This window comes from Macaca thibetana, chromosome 7 (assembly GCF_024542745.1).
Source record: "Macaca thibetana thibetana isolate TM-01 chromosome 7, ASM2454274v1, whole genome shotgun sequence".
Classification (NCBI taxonomy): domain Eukaryota; kingdom Metazoa; phylum Chordata; class Mammalia; order Primates; family Cercopithecidae; genus Macaca; species Macaca thibetana.
In genome coordinates, this window is record NC_065584.1 from 40,447,258 (window position 1) to 40,464,708 (window position 17,451).

Here is a 17,451-nt window from a genome sequence, read left to right on the forward strand (position 1 = left end):
AGAGCTGAGGACAGAAGTCTGCTGTATGCCACTAAAGACCTTAATGCTCCTGTCATCAAAAAATTTCTCAGTAGGCTTCGAATACAGATGGACGACACAACCGAACTGTCTTCTTGGCCCATATTCCTCCACAAAGATGCCAGAACTGGCGAAATGCCTAACTGAAATCCAGATAAAGTCTCCAGGATTCCTAGAAACTATTAGCCATACCCCAAAAGGAAAAAAACGGTTAGTGTGTTTGACTTACTTCCTTTTCTAAGTTCGTTTGTTTTTGTTTTTGTTTGAGAGGGGGTTTCGCTCTTTTGTCCAGGCTGGAGTAAAGTGGCACGATCTTGGATCGCTGCAACCTCTGCTCCCCGGGTTCAAGCGATTCTCCTCCCTCAGCCTGCCCAGTATCTGGGATTGCAGGTGCCCGCCACCACGCCCGGCTAATTTTTGTATTGTTAGGAGAGACGGGGTTTCGCCACATTGGCCAAGCTGGTCTTGAATTCCTGACCTCAGGTAATCCACCTTTCTCAGCCTTCCAAAGTGCTAGGATTACAGGCGTGAGCCACTGTGCCCAGCCTCTAAGTTCTTAAATATATAACATAAATAATAATTCAAGAAGCTTCCTCCAGCTCCTCAATGAATTCTTCTTTCTCTAGCTTATATATTTCTCATCTTTGGCACTATTGACATTTGGGCTGGATAATTCTTGTGGGGACTGTCCTGTGCATCATAGGATGTTTAGGAGCATCCCCAGCCTCTACCCGCTAGGTGCCAGTAGCATCACCCTCCCCAATGTGACAATCAGAAACGTCTCCAGACATTACCAAAGCTCATGGGGAGAGATGGGCAAAATCATCTTCAGGTAAGAACTGCAGATCTAGCTGTTCAAAGAAAGGACCTCTTTGGAAAGATAGTATATCTTTATCCATAACTTCTAATCTCTTGGCCCCAGGCAGTTTTTCTTTTTTCTTTCTTTTTTTTTTTTTTGAGACGGTGTCTCGCTCTGTTGCCCAGGCTGGAGTGCAGCGGCGTGATCTTGGCTCCCTGCAAGCTCCGCCTCCCAGGTTTACGCCATTCTCCTGCCTCAGCCTCCCGAGTAGCTGGGACTACAGGCGCCCGCCACCACGCCCGGCTACTTTTTTGTATTTTTTTAGTAGAGACGAGGTTTCACCGTGTTAGCCAGGATGGTCTTGATCTCCTGACCTGGTGATCCGCCCGTCTCGGCCTCCCAAAGTGCTGGGATTACAGGCTTGAGCCACCGCACCCGGCCGGCAGTTTTTCAAAACAACAAAATACACACACAAAAAAAAGCCTCCATCCAAATGAACCCTCCAAGTACCTAGCCTTGCTTCCTCAGCTGCTTAGATACCGTTACAGGACCCCACCCTAATAAAATGATTATTATTGTGAGTGTGAGATAGCAGACCAGCTGCTTATCTCAAAATATGTGAAATTCCTTTTTAAAGTGCTATAACAATTCAGAAGGGCATTTTTTCAGGAAAAGAAGTGCTATAAAAATGTTAGTTAATGGCCTGGCATGGTGGCTTACACCTGTAATCCCAGCACATTGGGAGGCCGAGGTGTATGAATCCCTTGAGCCCAGGAGTTCAAGACCAGCCTTGGCGATATGGCAAAAACCCATCTCTACAGAAAATACAATATTAGGTAGGCATGATGGTATGTGCTTATAGTCCCAGCTACCTGGGAGGCCGAGGTAGGAGGATCATCTAGGCCTGGGAGGCTGAAGCTGCAGTGAGCTGAGATCATACAACTGCACTCCAGCCTGGGCAATAGAGTGAGACCCTGTCTCAAAAACAAAAGTTATTTTTCCTAAAGATATTTTCATGTTAAAAGAGGGCAGATCCTACAGCAAATAACAAATCTACTCTCTAGTGGGTCAGGTGCAGTGACTCACACCTGTGATCCCAACAGTTTGGGAGGCCAAAGTGGGAGAATTGCTTGAGCCCAAGAATTCAAAACTAGCCTGGGCAACATAGGGAGACCCATCTCTACAAAAAAATTTAACAATTAGCTGGGTGTGGTGGTACGCTCCTGTAGTCCTAGCTATTTGGGAAGCTGAGGTGGGAGGATCCCTTGAGCCCAGGAGATCTAGGCTGCAGTGAGCTGTGATTGTGCCACTGTACTCTAGCCTGAGCAACAGAGCAAGACCATGTCTCAAAAAAAAAAAAAAAAAAAAAAAAAAAAAAAAAAAAAAAAAAAAAAGAAAAGAAAAAGAAAAGAAAAGAAAAAAATAAATCTATTTTCTGGTGAATTGAGCCAATCCCAGAGTCTCTAAGTCATACAAATTACTGGTGTATATGCAAAAACTGAAGGGTAGCTGAAAGAGTGAAAGGTATAGAAACTGCAGGCGTAGTAATTAGATTTGGGTTTTAGCTTTGCTGCTAACTAGTTCTGTGATTTAGATGTGTGACAAGCTTCCTGGGCCTAAATGTTCTCATCTATAATGTAAAGGGGTTAACTACTCCTTTTTTCCCCCTAGTTTTAGGATTCTGGTAGCCTCTGCATATAGAGTCTATAACATGGATAGCATAGGAGGTTAAGAGAATATAATATTCCCCCCATAATGGAAAGAAATGGATAATCTGTGGTTTAAAACCCCCTGTCAGAAGGGCTGTTCATCCTTGTCAGAAGGCAGTTCACCTGCTGAGTCACTCTAACAAATTTGTAACTAAATATTATGGGTGAGTAGTGAAAGTCTAACTGTAAAACCGGGAGTAAGGTGGACAGTCACGATAGTAAATACCCTCCCTTCTTCCTCTTCTTGTCATCTGCTTAACTTATTATCTGTCAATATCCCTTATTAAATGTTTATGTAATAACATTTCACACTATTTTATTTCATTAAAAATTTTGAGAAGCCAGTCATGGTGGTGTGTGCCTGTAGACCCAGCTAATCAGGGGACTAAGATGGGAGGATTGTTTGAGCCCAGGAATTCAAGTCCAACCTGGGCAACACAGCAAGACCCCCTTCTCTAAAAATTAAAAAAAAAAGTTTTGGGGGAAACATATTCATGTTGCATTTCAGCCACTTTTAAAAAGGTCTGAAATTTTGATTTTCAAGATTTATTATTCCCTATTATATATCGAATTATGTAGCCTTAACTAAGGCTATTATATCTCCTCTTTGTACTAGTGAAAGCCAGGTTTTCACTAGTATAGTTTTCATAACTTGGCTTTCACTAGTACATCAGTGAATTAGTACTTAGAATTTTCATAAGTGAATTAGTAGCCTAATCACATAATTGTATAAACCAGATGATCAGAGATAATGTATAATAAAAGCAGAATACTCACTGACTCAGATAAAAGAGAAGTTATGAAACAAAAATTACCTACGAATAGTAGTACTAGTAAATAAATATCTTTTTTTTTTTTTTTTTTAAGATGAGGTCTTGCTCAGTCATCCAGGCTGGAGTGCAGTGGTGTGATCTTGGCTCACTGCAACCTCCGCCTCCTGGGTTCAAGCAGTTCTCCTGCCTCAGCCTCCCAGTAGCTGGGATTACAGGCAACTGCCACCACACCTGGCTAATTTTTTTTTGAATTTTTAGTAGAGACAGGGTTTCACCATGTTGGCCAGGCTGGTCTTGAACCCCTGACCTAAAATGATTTTCCCACCTCGGCCTCCCAAAGTGCTGGGATTACAGGCATAAGCCACCATGCCTGGTCAAATATCTAAAATAAAATAATAAAATAACAAAAAGCAAACCAACAAACAATGAACTTTTCTAATTTAATTGGGTTATTCTTATTTAGATGTTTTATAGCAGAATTTAAACTTTCATAAATCTAGCTAAATATAGTATATCCCTAAGCCAAGAACATTATGCAGTTGTCATATGGAATGGAAGATTCCACTATCTGCATCAGTGTAATTCAGTACAGGTCAGTATTATTCAACTTAATTGGCTTTAACAAATATTCACTCATTTAATGGGTGAAGCATTGTGCTGTAGGCACTGAAATCTGTGTGACAGTCCTTATCGTAGAGGAATAGGAAAGGTAGGAAAAAGGACATGATAAGACAAACAAAATACAAGGAAAAGCATGGTGAATGAACGTAAGTGCTCTAGACTCAAAGAAAGAAAAGGTCTTATACCAGGAGGAGCTTTACTATCTAGTGAAGGTGCAGGTGAGAACAGTGAAAAAACTGCTCTGAAAGTACTCACAATAATAGGAAAATCAAGATCTTATACATGGCTTTAAAAAAATAGACATGACTTGGGGAAAGGAGTGGGGAGATGTTGATCAAAGGATAGGAAATTTCAGTTAGGAGGAGTAAGTTCAAGAGCTCTATTTGTACAACATGGTGAGTATATAGTTAATAACAATGTATAGTATACTTTAGTATACTTAAGAGACTAGATTTTAAATGTTCTCACCACAAAACAAATGGTATGTGAGGTAATGTTAATTAGCTTGATGTAGCCATTCCATAATGTAAATGTATTTCAGAATACTATGTTGTATGTCATATGTCTAGTTTTTATCAATTTAATTTAAAAATTTTAAAAAGATACACGTAAAACTTTTTCTAAATGTGAATGACTGAGTGAAATAGACAGAGAAAAGAAGCATGAGCTTAATATGGAAACAAGAGTCAACAAAAACCTCAGGGTAGGATATTCAATATTTAGAATGTCAATCATTTTTCATTATTTTATTTGTACCCATCTGGGTGGTCCTATGCCAGTCTGGAGAAGTGTCAAGAAATAAAACAGGGTCCATGAGAATTTTTTTTTTGTGAGATGGAGTCTCACTCTGTGACCCAGGCTGGAGTGCAGTGGCAGCGATCTGACTCACTGCAAGCTCCGCCTCCTGGGTTCACTCCATTCTCCTGCCTCAGTCTCCCGAGTAGGTAGGAATACAGGCGCCTGCCACCACACCTGGCTAATTTTTTTGTATTTTTAGTAGAGACGGGGTTTCACCGTATTAGCCAGGATGGTCTCGATCTCCTGACCTCGTGATTCGCCCGCCTCAGCCTCCCAAAGTGCTGGGATTACAGGCTTAAGCAACTGCACCCGGCCCTGAGAAATTTTATTTCCGAGAGAGGAGGTAGGTAAATTTAGGACTTGGAAATATTTCTAATGAAGGAAAGATCAAGACCGAATGTTAAGAAAGAGGAACCGGAGTTTTTTCTGCTTGAAAAGGGCTATAAAATTACCTATATCTTTTCCTCACCAAGCTCCCAATCACACTTTCGTTTTGTGTGAAAAATTTCGGTACTACTTTAATTAATATTTACATGTGTGCTGGGCACGGTGGCTCACACCACTGCACTCTAGCCTGGTGGACAGAGTGAGACTCTGTTTCAAAACAAACAAGCAAAGAGTGGAACTCTAATGCCTCTTTTCCTATTCTCTCTTGAACTCACTCCACTTGACATGTAAAGTCACTGATTTCAGCCACTTCGTTAAATGCAAAAGTCAGTTTTCAGTCATCTTATGTGACCTGTCTGCAGTATCTGATGAAGCTGATAATTTTCTCCATTTTCTTCTCTGGGCTTCTGAAACACCATTCTTACTTCCCTTCCCATGTCACTGGAACCTCTTCCTCAAAACCCTTTGCTGGCTCTTATTTATCTCTTTGCTAATATTTGGAGTGTCCCAAAGCTCTAAAATTGAATATTTTACTTTTCTCTTTGCTTGGGTTTGAATCCCAGCTCTGTCACTTGCTAGCTGTCTGATTAGAAGAAAGTCAGTTAATTTCTCTGAAATTCAGCTTCGTTATTTGTAAAATGAGTATAATAAAAGTAGCTATCTCCTACAGTGCTTGTGAAGACAAAGTTAATTTATATATGACAGTGCTTAGAACAGTGCTGGAATAGTATGTATTAACTGTTTGTCTTTATTTTTATCATGATGTTCTTTGTCACTCACTTGCTTTCATCTGGTCTCATGGCTTCAAATTTCGTCTATATACTGTTCACTCCAAATTTATCTTTACTCTGAACTTCTGCCCTAAATTCCAGAATCCTGTATTCATCTATCAGCTGGAATCTTCGTTTAAATTTCTGATGAGTATTGCAAATTTTATATGGCAGAACTATTGATTTTGACGCAGTTTCCAGTTATTCAGGTGTTCTTTCACATGGCACATTCAACCCATCAGGAAATCCTGTTTATCTACCTTCAAAATATATCCAGAATCTAACCACTTCTCCCCATCCCCACTGCTACCACCCTACTCCAGGCCATCATCATCTTTTGCCTGGACTGTTGCACTAGGTTTCTTCCCACCTGTCATGAGACAGACTGGGAGAAGTCAGCCAGAGGAAGGGAGTTTCAGATGGAAATTACAGATCAGATATAGGAGGTAGTGCTAACTAGAAACTTGTAAAACCTGTCAGTAGAAGCAGATATCTGAGGCTTTGCAAATTTCTTTCTCAGAAAAGCCCTACCTTCTCATGTGCTATACTATGGCAGAATTGGAATAGGTATTGGTCTTCCACCAGATCTCATTTATCTCTAATTCTACTATTAAAAGAGCTTGTCCTTCTGTGTATATTTTAGATGAGAACTTATGAAATGTTGATTAAAGTGCTGAACACCCTTTGAAATCGCTCTTCTTCATTAAAGTGAATTCTCACATTTTACCAAGATCCTAGGTGTATTCATGCCTAGTGCATTGGGAGGCCAAGGAGGGCGTATCGCCTGAACTCATGAGTTCATGACCAGCCTGGGCAACATGGTAAAACCCTGTCTCTACAAAAAATACAAAATTTAGCCAGGCGTGGTGGCGCACACCTGTAGTCCCAGCTACTTGGGAGGCTGAGGCAGGAGAATCACTTGAACCTGGGAGGCAGAGATTGCAGTGAGCTGAGATTGTACCACTGCACTCCAGCCTGGGTGACAGAGTGAGACTCTGTCCCCAAAAAAATAAAATAAAATAAAAATGTGTTGATGGAATGGGAGACATGGAAACAGGACAGTGGATCCCTTTTAGGGCTCTTGGAGAAAATAGATACTATTTTCTTTTTTTTTTTCAGAATAATTTTAGAGGAATTTTAAAAGCCGTATTTGGAAATATAAATGGTTTTAAATTTGTAGCTGTGTAAATCTGTAGCTGGTGCCGGGACCTGACTAAGTATTTAGACTGAAAGCTTTCAGGCCTCATGGCCTCTGGGTAACACTTCAAGCAAATGCAGGAAGGCAGAACAGCAAACAAGTCTCCCAAGCCTTGTTATCTCAGCTCAGGGCACTGGAGAGCTGAGAACAATTTGGCAACAGGCATAAAAATGCACTGATTTTTTTTCCTTTTAAGTTTAGACTGAATATAGGCTATGAATATACCTAGGATCTTGGTAAAATGTGACAATTCACTTTAATGAAGAAAACGGAGCGATTTCAAAGGGTGTTCAGCACTTTAGTCAACATTTCGAAAGTTCTCATCTAAAATATACACAGAATAGTAGAATTAGAGATAAATCAGATTTTGTGATACATAATTACATGCAAATGTAATTTCTCCCTTGCTGCAGGTCAGGAAGCCAGAAGCAGCTTAGCTGGGTGGCTCTGACACCAGCTTAGCTGGGTGTCGGCTGGGATTGCAGTCACCTGAAGGCATGACGGGGACTAAAGGATCTGCCTCCAGGAGTCTCACATGTCTGTTAGCTAGTGGTCTCTGTTCCTTGTCATTTGGCCTTGTTCTTTGTCATAAGACTTGGCCTCTGTTTCTTGTCATAAGGAACAGCTGGTTTTCCCCCAGGGCAAATGATCTAAGAATGTGACAGTTGGCTTCCCCCAGGGCAAATGACTTAAGAGAGGGAGCAACAAAGACAGAAACCATAGGGCTGTTTTATGACCTAGTCTCCAAAACCACACACCACTACTGCCACCTTATTGTCTAGAAGCAAGTCCCTAAGTCCAATCTGTACCCAAAGGAAGGGGAATAGGCTCCATCCCTTGAAGGGAGGAGAATAAAGCATTTGTAGACATATATATATGTATTTTTTGAGACGGAGTCTTGCTCTGTCCCCCAGGCTGGAGTGCAGTGGCATGATCTTGGCTCACTGCAAGCTCCGCTTCCCGGATTCACGCCATTCTTCTGCCTCAGCCTACTGAGTAGCTGGGACTACAGGCGCCTGCCACCATGCCTGGCTAATATTTTTGTATTTTTAGTAGAGACGGGGTTTCACCATGTTAGCCAGGATGGTCTTGATCTCCTGACCTCATGATCTGCCTGCCTCAGCCTCCCAAAGTGCTGGGATTACAGGCGTGAGCCACTATGCCTGGCTGTAGACATATTTTTAAAACTACCAAATAATCTAATGTGTGATAAGTACTATAGACACAAATTATCATGTTTTTATTTTTTTTTAAAGACACAGTCTCACCCTGTCACCCAGGCTGGAGTGCAGTGGCACGATCTCGGCTCAATGCAACCTCTGCCTCCCAGGTTCAAGCAATTCTCCTACCTCAGCCTCCCTAGTAGCTGGGATTACAGCTGCCGGCCACCAGGCCCAGTTAATTTTTTTGTGTTTTTAGTAGAGGAGGGGTTTCACCATGTTGGCCAGGCTGGTCTCTGACTCCGACCTCAAGTGATTCACCGGCCTCAGCCTCTTAAAGTGCTGGGATTGCAGGTGCGAGCCACTAAGCTTGGCCTATTGACGTATAATTTATATGCAAATAAAAGGCACCTATTTTAAAGTAGTCGGATAAATGTACACACTAATGTAACCACTGCCGCAATCAGGAGATAGAATATTTACATCATGCTGGACCCAGTGGCTCAGGCCTGTAATCCCTGAACTTTGAGAGGCTAAGGTGAGAAAATCACTAGAGGACAGGGGGTTGAGACCAGTTCTGGGCAACATAGCAAGACCCTGTCTCTACAGAAAAATTTAAAAATTAGCTGCATATGGTGGCTGCATACGGTATGCCTGTAATTCAAGCTACTTCAGAGACTGAGGTTGGAAGGTCATTTGAGCCCAAGAGGATGAGGTTACAGTGCCATTACTGCACTTCAGAACAAGATCGTGTCTAAAAAAAAAAAAAGAAAAGAAAAGAAAAAAAGGACATTTTCATCACCTTAAAAAGTTTCCTCAAACTACTTTGCAGTCAATATCCTCCTGGCTACCCACAACCCCAGGCAACCACCAATCTGATTTGTCTTTATAAATTAGTTTTGTCTCCTAAATCTTCATATAAATGGAATTATATAGCATGTACCCAACCTGTTTCTAAGGTTCATCCATGTATTGTTGCATCTACAGTAGTCCACTCACCCCCCATCTTCACGGGATACCTTCCAAGACCCCTCGTGGATGCCTGAAACCTTGGATGGTACAGAACCCTGTATATACTGTTTTTCTATCTGATCATCGAGAAGGCTACTGACTAAGGGGCAGGTAACATAAACAACCTGGATAGCTGCAAGGGGATGATCCCTGTTGCAGGTGGGATGGTGTGAGATTTCATCATGCTACTTAGAATCTCATGTAATTTAAAACCTATGAATTATTTATTTCTGGAACTATTTAATATTTTTTGACCACAGGTAACTAAAACTGTGGAAAGCATGACTGTGGATAAGGGAGAACTTTTGTATTTAATAGTTAAGTTTCTTTTTGTTGCTAAGTAGTATCACTGTATGACCATATAACAATTTGTATAGTTATTTACCAGTTGATGGGCATTTGGGTGTTTCCAGTTTTTTGCTGTTATGAACAAAACTGTGACTATTTGTGTACGAATCTTATTTTGAATATGTGTCTTGTGAACATGTTTTTAGGTTTTTTTGAAATTTGATCATATATCTTTTTTTTTTTTTTTTTTTTTTTTTTGAGAGAGGGTCTTGCTCTGTTACCCAGGTTGCAGTATAGTGGCATGATCATGGGTCACTGCAACCTCGACCTCCGGAGCTCAAGCAGTCTTCCATCCTCAGTCGCCTGAGTAACTGGGACTATAGATATGGGCCATCACACCCGGCTAATTTTTTGTAGAGACAGGGTCTTACTTTGTTACCCAGGCTGGTCTCAAACTCCTGGGCCCAAGCAGTCCTCCTGCCTCAGCTTCCCAAAGTGCTGGGATTATAGGCATGAGCGACCACATCCAGCTGATCATATGTCTTAACTTAATTTTCCAAACTCTTTTCCAAGGTGGTTGTACACCAACTACAGTGTATATTGCCTTTTGAAGGATTATGTTGCTAGATAGAAAGTTGTAACTTATAGTTATAGCTTTCTACCTGTAAGAATCAATTTATCAGATAATCTTTTTCCCCCCAAGCAAACAAAAGTAAAAGTTACCAACAATCTGTATCAAGAAAACAGTTTCTATGATGATATAGCCATCTCCAAATTAGAAACTGTTGGTTTATGTATATACCTAACTTAAAAACGTTAGTCTCCTCTCGGTTTCGTGGAATCTCTGTGTTTACTCCTGACTGTGAAGGTTGGAAACCTTCTGACTTTGGAACAGCAGGGAGAAGAGGAGGAGGAATTCCCTAGACTGTGGGCCAAGAGACTGGGTAGATGGTTTTTCTCTAGAGCAGTGTTATCTGATGGAAATCTATCATGAGCCACATTTTTTTTTTCATATATGTAATTTGTGACACATTGCTTAATAGGCACATCAAAAAAGTAAAAAGAAACAGATGAAAGTAATCCTTAAATATTTTTATTTAACCAATATATTCAAATATTATTTAAACATATAATCAATATAACACATATTAAATATTTTACATTCTTCTTTTCTCAAAGACTTCCAAATCTGGCATATATTTTACACTTACAGTATATCTCAATTTGGACACTAGATTTTCAACAGTTGAAGTGAAAAATGTAGCCCTACCAAAACAATAAAGTTGCATTTAATGGAAAAATATTCTACACTGTTCTAGTTTTAAAATTAGAATTTACATTTATTTAAAATAATCTAAAATTCAGTTTCTCAGTCACACTAGCTACACTGCAGGTGCTCAATAGCCATATATGCCTACTGGCCACCGTATTGGACTGCCCAGTTCTAGAGCGTTGCCTGTGGGACAGGAAGGGAAAGATGGAGATAAGAGATATTCTCAGTTCACAGTAGAAAAACCAGTACTATTTGTGTGAAATTTGAGTTAAATATATTTCTATAGCTTTTTAAAAAACCTAACTACCCTTATTCTGAATTTAAAAGCATGAGTTCTAATGTGAATCGCAAATTTTCATTTAGCTTGGCTGTTGGATTTCTTGGGTTCAGAGGCCACCTCCACCATTTTCTAGCTGTGTGACTTGGACAAGTAACTTTAACCTCTAAGCTTCACTTTCACCACCTGTAAAACAAGGAAAAATAATAGTGTCCCTCATATTACTGTGAAGATTAAGTGAGATAATGGATAAAAAACATGTTGTAGCATGACTGGCAGCTTTTAGAAAATAAGCGATGGCTTTTAAAAAGTCAAACCATTCTCTGGATGGGGACTGTCTGTAGTTTCTTTTTTATTTTTAAAAGTACATGGATTTTTTTTTAACTTGTTTGAAAATGACACACTGATTCAATAAATACTGTCTCTCAGCACCAGGTACTCAGCTATAACAAAAGATGAAATGAACACTGTCCCCACTTTGAATGATCCCACATTCTCCAATGTTAGAAACAAAACAGTGTTGGACTAATGTACAAATGAGAAAAGTGAAACCAAGAGAATAACAAATTTTTCCATCAATCCCAAAGAAAAGAAACCCCATGGATAAAAACTGAGTTTATGAATTGAAAATCTTATAGTTTTGCATAGTCCTCTAGCTTCCTTTAAAATAGATATCCACAATTAAAATAGTTAAGTTTTATGAAATTAGGTTGACATGGATTTGAATTCTTAATAATTAGTAATAGGCTTTATTTCTGCCACATAGAAGACACTGCTTGGTTTTCCTCTTGCGCTGAATGTCTTTTCCTGAGCTGTGTTTGCTTTTTAGTTTAGTAGTTTGTATCTGATTTTTAGAAAAGGTGGAGAAGTCAGTCCATTTAATTCAAAAGTCTGAAATACAGAATATTTTTAATGTTGTTACTATTAAGTATAAGACAAGAGAAACTAAATACAGGTAAAATAAATGAATGAAACATAGAAAAGTATATTTATACTACAACTTTTCTTCTTGATATAAAAAATAAAGATCCTTTGGATGAATAAGATCTCATTTTTTTTAATCTAGCCATTAAAACATTATTAAACTTAATTTCTTTTTTTTTTTTTTTTTTTTGAGATAAAGTTTCACTGTCACCCAGGCTAGAGTGCAGTGGCACAATCTCGGCTCACTGAAACCCCTGCCTCCCGGGTTCAAACAGTTTTCATGCCTCATCCTCCCGAGTAGCTGGGATTACAGGCGCCAGCAACCATGCCCAGCTGATTTTTGTGTTTTTAGTAGAGATAAGGTTTCACCATGTTGGTCAGGCTGGTCTCAAACTCCTGACTTCAGGTGATCCACCTGCCTTGGCTTCCCAGTGTGCTGGGATTACAGGCGTGAGCCACCGCACTCGGCCAAGAAACTTAATTTCTTAAAATTGTTGTTTTTAAAAGCTGTTTCTACTCAAGGAAAAACCTATCCATTCAGGATGTTAAGATTAAGATTATGGGCTTTTACTCTTTTAAATTTCTAGCAAAAATTAAAACAAACAAAAAATAAAATTAAAATTCTATACCTGCTATTGAATTCTTTGCAAGTTCTTAATCTGTGCTGTACTGAGTCCTAAGATTTGGTCATAAGACCTACAAACATCATAATATGCTATAGTAAATAAGAGTTCAAATAACTTTCACATTACTTCAGTGGTAATAAGACGAAATCTTTCACATTATTTGTAGCAATATGAAGTCTGTATTAGTAACTAACTTTTTCTACCATTAAAAAAAAAAATCTACTTTTTCCCATATATCAGCTATTCAAAATGTAAGTATTTGGGAGCAACCTTTTCAATTTAATAAGTCAAAATTTAAATATGGTATATATAATTTTTTTGTCATTCTTTGCATTTGCAGCTCTGTCTTAATGAGACCCTAATTTTTGAAATTTTGTTGCTGAATATATCCATCAAGGGATTGAAATCATTGTAAAATATTGAATTATCTTGAAAGTAATTTCTCTGTTTAAATTCCATACTATATTGAAAGATGGCAGGACTTTGGACTCTGTCTAGGTGGATGTAGGAGCCAGCACGTGTCACCCTGTATGCCACCCATCACTGTCTCCACACCATATAGCAAGTTACGGGGAATATTAGGAGCATGTTTTGTTTGTTTGTTGGTTGGTTTGTTTGTTTGTTTGAGATGGAGTTTCACTCTATTGCCAGGCTGGAGTGCAGTGTCATAATCCCAGCTCACTGCAATCTCCACCTCCCGGGTTCAAGCGATTCTCCTGCCTCAGTCTCCCGAGTAGCTGAGATTATAGGCACGCACCACCACGCCCGGCTAATTTTTGTATTTTTAGTAGAGATGGGGTTTCACCATGTTGGCCAGGATGGTCTCGATCTCTTGACCTTGTGATCCACCCGCCTCGGCCTCCCAAAGTGCTGGGATTACAGGTGTGAGCCACTGTGCCTGGCAGGAGCATTCTTAAAGGGGAAAGAAGTCACAAAAGAACAGGTACAGATCAGGAAATGTATATGGAGGCCAGGGGATTATTGAGTGTGGACATTTGTTGTTTTTCAGCCACATTGTTCTGCTCTGGTCCATTACCTTTCACCTACAGTGTGTATCTTGGCGGGGCCCTGTTAATAAACAAAATGCTCAGCCAGGTACGGTGGCTTACGCCTTTAATCCCAGCACTTTGGGAGGCCAAGGCGGGCAGATCACTTGAGGTCAGGAGTTTGAGACCAGCCTGGCCAACATGGTGAAACCCTGTCTCTACTAAAAATACAAAAGTTAGCCAGGCGTGGTGGTATGTGCCTGTAGTCCCAGCTACTCGGGAGGCTGAGGCATGAGAATCACTTGAACCCAGGAGGCAAAGGTTGTAGTGAGCCGAGATTGCACCACTGCACTCCAGCCTGGGTGACAGAGCAAGATTCTGTCTCGAAAAACAAAAACAAACAAACAAACAAAAAAACAGAAAAAATAAACAAGTAAATAAACAAAATGCTCAAGTGCTAAGCTGGCTTTTTGGTGGCAGAGTGACAAAAGGATGGACAGAAGAGTGGGCACCTTGATTCCATCAGTAAGGCCCTGCCAGGATGGGGAAGGGGTTACTGCCCAGGCCACCGTGGTCCACCAACCTCCCCTCTTCAATTCTGTGAACTCAGCCCTGGTACACACATACACACACACACACACACACACACACACACACACACACACACACAGCATTAGCTTTATGAAGGAGGCAACAGAAGACACAATGGCCCTAGAATTGCATTTGCTTCAACTCTTTCTGTGCTACCGGGTATTGTTATCATGGCTGAGAGAAGTTTCATTCTTCAGCAACGCACTGCAGAGCTGGTGTTTCAAAGAAACTTAGAATACAGTAGGCCAGGGCCACCGCATACAGCTGTGCAGATTATGAATTGCACATAAACTACAACGTGGATGGTGTGTACAAGCTACACAACTGTACATGACAGCCGTGCAGGCACTCTACGAATATCCTTATCCTTTTGCTATGAAAAAAAGAGGTCTTAATTGTATTGGCTGATCTAAAAAGCAGGTTGGGAAATAGCATGATAAGGTTGCAAAGAAGTACAGAAATGAGAGGAATCGCTATGGTAGCACAACACATAATTCTCTTCCAGTGCCTCACCTGAAGCCCCGTCTCCTCTTCCCTGTGCTGATGTTATCTTTTGACCCATGATGGATTCTAGAGCAGAAACCACAACAAACCCCTAACATTTCATTCCACTTATATTGTTACTACAGTAGAATAAGATTTAATGTTAAAAGACCCCACTTACTGACAACTTTTTTGTGTGACAGTATCATAGCTATCATGTATTCCTATAGAGACTTATAATTAAAAAGTTACCTTTCGGTTGTCTTACATGTTTTTCCACCAACTTTGTCTTTTTCTGTTTTACTTTTCTTTCCTCACATTCATTCCCTTGAGAAAAGGGGAGACAGATGAGGCACAAGTTTGAGGAAATTAGAAGGAGATTTGATATGAGGGGAGAGAACCAGAGGGAAAAAAGAAAAAGAGTAGGGAAAGTAGAGAAGAGATCAATAGAGAGGAAGTGAGAAAGAAAGAAAAAAAGTCAAAAGCAGAAAAAAAAAAAAAAGACACAGAAGGAGAAAGAACTTATTTTGAATATGAAATTCAGATTATGTCCTAACCACCTCATCAAAAATGTATTTATTCTTGCAATGGAGCCTATTGTTGAATTTCACAAGCAGGTTCCCTTTTAGAGGGCTCCCTCCTTTTTTATTAAGCCTGGGTTTTATAAACAAAGAATAAACCTGGCTGCTTAGGATTCCAAGGAATTTGGTTTGTAATATTTAAGAGGAACATGGAAAAGAAAGATGGGTAAGGGTGGGAAGGAAACTCCCAGTATTTAATGTGATTTTCCCTTCTGTTCTTTTCTTGAATCTCTATCCTTTGTCTCTGAAAAAATATCAAAGAACCAGAGATAAGCCTATAATTTGGGCTCACTATAAAAAAAATTTAAAAAGTAAAAGAAAATTAATCCTAGAAAGGCAAAAACTTAAAGTTCAGAAAGTAGAGAAATGGGGCCGGGCGTAGTGGCTCATGCCTATAATCCCAGCAATTTGGGAGGCTGAGGTGGGCGGATCATGAGGTCAGGAGATTGAGACCATCCTGGCTAACACAGTGAAACCCCATCTCTACCAAAAAAAAAAAAAAAAAAAAAAAAATTAGCTGGGCATAGTGGCATGCATCTGTAGTCCCAGCTACTCAGGAGACTGAGGCAGGAGAATCGCTTGAACCTGGGAGGCAGAGGTTGCAGTGAGTTGAGATCGTGCCACTGCACTCCAGCCTGGGCAACAGAGTAAGACTCGTCTCAAAAAAAAAAAAAAAAAAAAAAAAAAAAAAAAAAAAAAAGAAGAAAGAGAGAGAGAGAGAGAAAGAGAAAGAAAGAGAAATTAACCCAGATCCAGAGAGACAAATTTAATGTGGACCCTATTTCATTCTTAAACTTGTCATACAAACAGTGCATTTGAAGTGCCACTTTATCCCAAAACATTATGCAGAAAGGAGAAAAAAATGTAATTTTCACAAACTGTTGAGAGGTTTGAGAAGATGAATTTGAGATCATGGTCCCTAACTAGCACTGCCCAGGAGCTGGGTGAATGTGAATCAGATGAGCTTAACAGTGCCAGGAATTTGTTTTACTACTGTGCAGAGCAGTTATTATTCTGATTTCCACATATAATATAAATTATAATTACAGACTCATTTTTAATTTGCACTCCAATTACATTTAATAAAATGAGGGATTAAGATTCAGCTAGTCTGTTTTTCTTGGGATACAGGGTGTTGAGAGTAAAAGTGTATGGAAGGGGAACAGGTGATTTAGAGGAGAGTGAAAATGGGGAAAGAAATGCTAATCAGGGGAAAAACTGAAAAACTATACAAGCCTAAGTAAGAGAAAAGTGGGAAAACATGGGAGAAAAAGGTGGAAAGAAATAAGAAATACATAAGAAAAAACAGAGAAAATAATTAATACTTTGTGGAAAACTGCATGCCCATTTTGTATGTTGTACCACCCTTGTGATTTAACAAGCCCAGAGTGGAATTTTGCTGCTCATTTGCTGTATCTTTGCTTAGCTCCTGATTTCCAAATCCCCATTGCAAGCTGCCTGCTAGATTGTCAAAGATGAGCCCCAGAACTACAAACATGGCAGCTCATAGAATCTTAACTGCCAAAAGGGTCTTGAGACAACTAATCATGCCCTCCTCCTCCCCTCACCCCAGCCACTTGCACACACTTTTCATAGTTGAGGAAATTGAGGCCCAGAGAGATTAATGACCATGTAATACAGGAAGTGTAGTTAGAACCAAAACCTAGGGCATTTGATTCTAACTTCAGTGTTTCAGAGTTGATTTCTTAATTTTTCCCCTCCAAAATGTTTCCAATTCCTTCTCCCAGCTTGTTTCATAAGGTTACTATCACCTAGTCATCATGTTGTCTCCCAAACTGACATATCCAGTTTTTTTTCCTCTGGTCCCCACAGGCAGTAAGTCAATAACTCTTGTTGACTATGGATTCATGTCCTTGTTTCCACTGTGACTGCTCCTCACCTGGTTCAGACTTTGGCACACTTCATCTGACTGTTAGAGTAGCTTTCTAACTGGTCTCCCTACCTCTAGCCTCCTCCAGCTTCTCTTAGAGACTGCAGTCAGAGTAATTATCCTAAAACATAACACTAATGTTGTCATTTCTCTGTCTTTCAGTGGCTCCTTTTTAGCTACCTAACTTCTTAGCATGATCCGTTATTTCCGTAATTTGGCTCCTGCCTTGCTTTCCAGCCACATGTCTCACTACTCCTGAATTGGAGATGCCCAATACTTTCCCATTT

At 39.9% G+C, this 17,451-nt stretch overlaps 1 protein-coding gene across 7 annotated transcripts in view; it reads right to left on the bottom strand.

The window, feature by feature from the left end:
• Window positions 1-10,698: 10,698 nt before the first annotated feature.
• Window positions 10,699-17,451, bottom strand: part of GARIN2 (golgi associated RAB2 interactor family member 2) — a 41,622-nt gene continuing 34,869 nt past the window's right edge. For 3 of the 7 annotated variants that reach the window (XM_050797043.1, XM_050797042.1, XM_050797046.1), the window contains 3 exons: window positions 14,945-15,019; window positions 12,636-12,702; window positions 10,699-11,973 (listed from right to left, as the gene is read on the bottom strand). In XM_050797043.1, coding sequence (XP_050653000.1) covers window positions 12,683-12,702; window positions 14,945-15,019 — 95 coding nt within the window. In that variant the 3' untranslated portion in view covers window positions 10,699-11,973; window positions 12,636-12,682. Of the gene's footprint in view, window positions 11,974-12,635; window positions 12,703-14,944; window positions 15,020-15,976; window positions 16,510-17,451 lie in introns of those variants that run through there. The other 4 variants (XM_050797044.1, XR_007727249.1, XM_050797045.1 and 1 more) reach the window with 4 other exon arrangements.